General features: G+C 43.6%; 1 protein-coding gene across 7 annotated transcripts in view; it reads right to left on the minus strand.

Moving 5' to 3' along the window:
* Nucleotides 1–6,133, minus strand: part of LOC129818116 (disabled homolog 2-interacting protein-like) — a 405,090-nt gene that overhangs the window by 52,510 nt on the left and 346,447 nt on the right. For all 7 annotated transcript variants that reach the window (XM_055873702.1, XM_055873700.1, XM_055873703.1 and 4 more), the window contains one exon: nt 2,988–3,132. In XM_055873702.1, the coding sequence (XP_055729677.1) occupies nt 2,988–3,132 (145 nt within the window). The remainder of the gene's footprint in view (nt 1–2,987; nt 3,133–6,133) is intronic.

Below are 6,133 nucleotides of genomic sequence, written 5' to 3' on the forward strand. Positions count from 1 at the left end.
TAACATCGTCCTTAGCTCTGGCATCTTCCCCAATATTTGGAACCAAGGACTGATCACCCCAATCCACAAAAGTGGAGACAAATTTGACCCCAATAACTACCGTGGAATATGCGTCAACAGTAACCTTGGTAAAATACTCTGCATTATCATTAACAGCAGACTCGTACATTTCCTCAATGAACACAATGTACTGAGCAAATGTCAAATTGGCTTTTTACCAAATTACCGTACAACAGACCATGTATTCACCCTACACACCCTAATTGACAACCAAACAAACCAAAACAAAGGCAAAGTCTTCTCATGCTTTGTTGATTTCAAAAAAGCCTTCGACTCAATTTGGCATGAGGGTCTGCTATACAAATTGATGGAAAGTGGTGTTGGGGGTAAAACATACGACATTATAAAATCCATGTACACAAACAACAAGTGTGCGGTTAAAATTGGCAAAAAACACACACATTTCTTCACACAGGGTCGTGGGGTGAGACAGGGATGCAGCTTAAGCCCCACCCTCTTCAACATATATATCAACGAATTGGCGCGGGCACTAGAACAGTCTGCAGCACCCGGTCTCACCCTACTAGAATCCGAAGTCAAATGTCTACTGTTTGCTGATGATCTGGTGCTTCTGTCACCAACCAAGGAGGGCCTACAGCAGCACCTAGATCTTCTGCACAGATTCTGTCAGACCTGGGCCCTGACAGTAAATCTCAGTAAGACCAAAATAATGGTGTTCCAAAAAAGGTCCAGTCACCAGGACCACAAATTCCATCTAGACACCGTTGCCCTAGAGCACACAAAAAACTATACATACCTCGGCCTAAACATCAGCACCACAGGTAACTTCCACAAAGCTGTGAACGATCTGAGAGACAAGGCAAGAAGGGCATTCTATGCCATCAAAAGGAACATAAATTTCAACATACCAATTAGGATCTGGCTAAAAATACTTGAATCAGTCATAGAGCCCATTGCCCTTTATGGTTGTGAGGTCTGGGGTCCGCTCACCAACCAAGATTTCACAAAATGGGGCAAACACCAAATTGAGACTCTGCATGCAGAATTCTGCAAAAATATCCTCCGTGTACAACGCAGAACACCAAATAATGCATGCAGAGCAGAATTAGGCCGATACCCACTAATTATCAAAATCCAGAAAAGAGCCGTTAAATTCTACAACCACCTAAAAGGAAGCGATTCCCAAACCTTCCATAACAAAGCCATCACCTACAGAGAGATGAACCTGGAGAAGAGTCCCCTAAGCAAGCTGGTCCTAGGGCTCTGTTCACAAACACAAACACACCCCACAAAGCCCCAGGACAACAGCACAATTAGACCCAACCAAATCATGAGAAAACAAAAAGATAATTACTTGACACATTGGAAAGAATTAACAAAAAAACAGAGCAAACTAGAATGCTATTTGGCCCTAAACAGAGAGTACACAGTGGCAGAATACCTGACCACTGTGACTGACCCAAACTTAAGGAAAGCTTTGACTATGTACAGACTCAGTGAGCATAGCCTTGCTATTGAGAAAGGCCGCCGTAGGCAGACATGGCTCTCAAGAGAAGACAGGCTATGTGCACACTGCCCACAAAATGAGGTGGAAACCGAGCTGCACTTCCTAACCTCCTGCCCAATGTATGACCATATTAGAGACACATATTTCCCTCAGATCACACAGATCCACAAAGAATTCGAAAACAAATCCAATTTTGATAAACTCCCATATCTACTGGGTGAAATTCCACAGTGTGCCATCACAGCAGCAAGATTTGTGACCTGTTGCCACAAGAAAAGGGCAACCAGTGAAAAACAAACACCATTGTAAATACAACCCATATTTATGCTTACTTATTTTAACTTGTGTGCTTTAACCATTTGTACATTGTTACAACACTGTATATATTTAATATGACACTCGTAATGTCTTTATTGTTTTGAAACTTCTGTATGTGTAATGTTTACTGTTAATTCGTTTTGTTTGTTTCACTTTTGTGTATTGTCTACCTCATTTGCTTTGGCAATGTTAACACATGTTTCCCATGCCAATAAAGCCCCTTGAATTGAATTGAATTGAGAGAGAGAGAGAGAGAGAGAGAGAGAGAGAGAGAGAGAGAGAGAGAGAGAGGAGAGAGAGGAGAGAGAGAGAGAGAGAGAGAGAGAGAGGAGGAGAGAGAGAGAGAGAGAGAGAGAGAGAGAGAGAGAGAGAGAGAGAGAGAGAGAGAGAGAAAAGAAAGAGAGGCACTTAGTCCAGTCTCTGGGGTCAGGGGCTAGGAATGTTGTGTCTGCCAGCCCTGAGGCATTCTCTGCCCTTTGACCTCCACTACAGCTCAATGACCTCTGACCTTAATTACAGCTCAGTAAACATGGCTTAATGACCCAGAGCAAGTTTTGATCGCTTACGATAACACACACAATGTCTCTGTATTAATGGATGGATGGAGAGAGAGTGGAAAAAGAGGGCTGAGTGACAGAAAGACATAAAGAAAGAGAGAGTGTAATGTTTACTTATGTTCCCCTTGTTTATTTCCCTTTTGTTTATTGTCTATTCCATTTGCTTCGGCAATGTAAACATATGCTTCCCAATCCACTAAAGCCCTTTGAGTTGAGCTGAGTGAGAAAGAAGAGTCTACGGAGGCCAGTCAGTGTGAAGACTTCAAACCAGGAGAGCTAAACACTATTTATTAGATTTTTCTTTCCATCTTCCAGAGTGGGTTCTGGAGGAAAACATCCCAGGCTGAAGCAGTCATCTCTACAGCCCTGAATTCAAAGATCATCTCTACCATATGTCCTCCTCTTCTGTACAGCAGATCACATCTCCTCTAACTACACACACCAATAGCCTTATCTATCCTCTCCTGAAGAGAGAGAGACAGACAGACAGACAGACAGACAGACAGACAGACAGACAGCCACAGACAGACTGACAGACAGACACAGACAAACAGACAGACAGACAGACAGACAGACAGACTCACCGAGTGCATCCTGTAGGTACTTCTGCCCCACTAGTTTGAGGAACTCCTCTATAGCCTTGGTGGCCAGGGTGTTCTCTCGGAAGATCAGGTGCTCGTTCTCCCCACACCGGTCCACCTCTGACATCATCAGGTCTGTCAGGAAGTCCTACAGCAGAACAAGACGAGAAAACATGAGATGACACTACAGAAGACACTGCAACTCCTAACGGTCGAAACAATGTTGGGGATAAATGTATACAAATTGCTATAATTTCTAAAAACAAGCAAAGCAATAACAATATTATATCCTGCCTTAAACAATATAATAGTTTACTGTCAACTGAAAATAAGTAAACAATAAGAAACACTCTTATGTTAATCATACATCTCATATCTTATCAGCATTCTGCACATGGTGACAGTCTGGTAATGTTCAAATAAACCTGACAGGAAACAGGGACATTTCTATACCCATTAGCAGTGAAGTCAGACAGTGAGACTGTGTGTGTGTGTGTGTGTGTGTGTGTGTGTGTGTGTGTGTGTGTGTGTGTGTGTGTGTGTGTGTGTGTGTGTGTGTGTGTGTGTGTGTGTGTGTGTGTGTGTGTGTGTGTGTGTGTGTGTGTGTGTGTCACAGTGCCAAGCCCAGCCAATAGTGGTGTGATTACTGCTTCACACTGTGATAATGGGTTGTCTCATTCCTCTGATGCAGGCACGGAGGACTCTTTATTATCTGGAATACACATGGACGTACGCACACAGTAATGGCAATATGGAACAACAAAATCCATTCAGGATCAACCAAGCCACCCCAGGAAAATGTTACTGGACAAGCAGAGGGCACATGACTGTTGATGGGGGATGGCTAAATGGTTTGTGGTGTGTGCTTAGTCCCCTCCTGTACTCCCTGTTCATTCACGGCTGCATGGCCTCATACGACTCCAACACCATCATTAAGTCTGCTGACGATATGACGGTGGTAGGTCTGATCACCGACAACGATGAGACAGCCTATAAGGAAGAGGTCAGAGACAACAACCTCTTCTTCAACGTCCTCTTCTTCAACGTCGACAAGACAAAGGAGCTGATCGTGGACTACAGGAAACAGAGGGCCGAACACGCCCCCAATCACATCGACAGGGCTGTAGTGGAGCGGGCCGAGAGCTTCAAGTTCCTCTGTGTCCACATCACTAAGGGTCTATCATGATCCACACACACCAACACAGTTGTGAAGAGGGCACCACAGCACCTCTTCCTCCTCAGGTGGCTGAAAATATTTGGCATGGGCCCTCAGATCCTCAAGAAGTTCTACAGGTGCACCATTGAGAGCTGGTTGACTGGCTGCATCACCGCTTGGTACAGTATGGCAACTCCTTGGCATCCAACCGCAAGGCGCTACAGAGGGTAGTGCGTACAGCCCAGTAAATCACGGGGCCGAGCTCCTTGTCATCCAGGACCTCTACACCAGGCGGTGTCAGAGGAAGGCCCCAAAAATTGTCAAAGACTCCAGCCGCCCGAGTAATAGGCTGTTCTCTCTGCTACTGCATGGCAAGTGGTACCTATGCACCAGGTCTGGAACCAACAGGAACCAGAACAGCTTTATGCATACACATATCAATGTGTATGCATTGATATGTAGGCTACGTGTGCCTTTTAATTTTTTTAAATGTAATTCTGTCCTTGAGCTGTTCTTGTCTATTGATGTTCTGTATGTTATTCTGTATTATGTCATGTTTTGTTTAGACCCCAGGAAGAGTAGCTGCTGCTTTTAAAACAGCTAATGGGGGTCCTAATAAAATACCCCAAAAATACCATAAGACTGCTAAATAGTTATTTAAATAGTTAACCAATAGCCACCCGGACTATCTGCATTGACCTTTTTTGCTGTAACTTGTTTTGACTCATTATCTACATGCATGAAGAATGTGACAAATGTGCACGAGAAATGTGCACATGCACGAAGCATGTGATGAAGCATGTGACAAATACAATTTGAGTGTTACTCGGTGTGAGTAGAACATATAGGAAGTAATGATACATCACCACTCTCTAAAAATGATCTTAATGTTAGAGGAAGACATGCTTACGAGTTAGATTTCATCTCTTGGAGTTTAGTCACTTTTCATGTTCATGTTCACTGTTCATGCTGGAAACAGAGCTGTGAAGTCCCTGAACATCTAGTTAATCAGAGCGGCCCAGCACGGTGAGGACAAGAGAGAAGAAACAGATGTAGTGAGAGGAGAGAGAGAGAGAGAGAGAGAGAAAAGAAGAGTGAGACAGAGACAGAAATAAAGAGAGAGATAGAGAGAAAAGGAGAGAGGAAAGGAGAGGAGGAGAGAGAGGGAGAAAAGAGAGAGAAAGTGAATCAGAGAGAATTAAGAGAAAGAGAGGGGGGGGGTGCTCAACTCAGACAGGTTCTGTAGTTCTAAGCCTGTTATCCCAGCTAATCAAAGCCTAGCAGCTGGAAGCCAATCAGAGCTTGATGTGCAGCAATAAGAGAGGCTTTCTGTTACCACACACACGCCAGAGAATGAAGCAAAAACTGTGTGAAAGAGAAAACTCCCTTCCATTTGCTGAGCACAATAATATTGACCTTTCCTGTGTGAATGGGCAGCCACCCGTCCCATCATTAGACTGGAAGTTCTTCTTCTCTTTTCTTTACCCGGCAGAATGTCAGCCCAATTATGATCTCTCCTCCAGCCTCCACCCCTCTCTATACATCTCTCCACCTCTCTCTCTCTCTCTCCCTCCTATGTCTGCCCTCCACCCTTCTCTATATATCTCTCCACTCCTCTCTCTCTTTCCATCTATATCAATTAAATTCAAAGGGGCTTTATTGGCATGGGAAATGTTTTTACATTGCCAAAGCAAGTGAAATAAACAATAAACAAAAGTGAGAAGACACAAAACAACATCAACAAAAAAACGATTTGCATTTAACAGTAAACATTGCACTCACTAAGATTTCAAAAACAATAAGACATTTCAAGTTTTATATTATCAGCTATGCACATTGTTCTAGGAATGTGCAAATAGCTGTAGTACGAATAGTAGGGGAAGAGAAATAAACAGATAAATATTGTTTGTTTGCGCTCCACCGGTTGCCCTTTTCTTGTGGCGGGCCACACATCTTGCTGCTGTGATGCACACTGCACTACTTCACCTAACAG

Source organism: Salvelinus fontinalis, chromosome 21 (genome assembly GCF_029448725.1).
Source record: "Salvelinus fontinalis isolate EN_2023a chromosome 21, ASM2944872v1, whole genome shotgun sequence".
NCBI lineage: Eukaryota > Metazoa > Chordata > Actinopteri > Salmoniformes > Salmonidae > Salvelinus > Salvelinus fontinalis.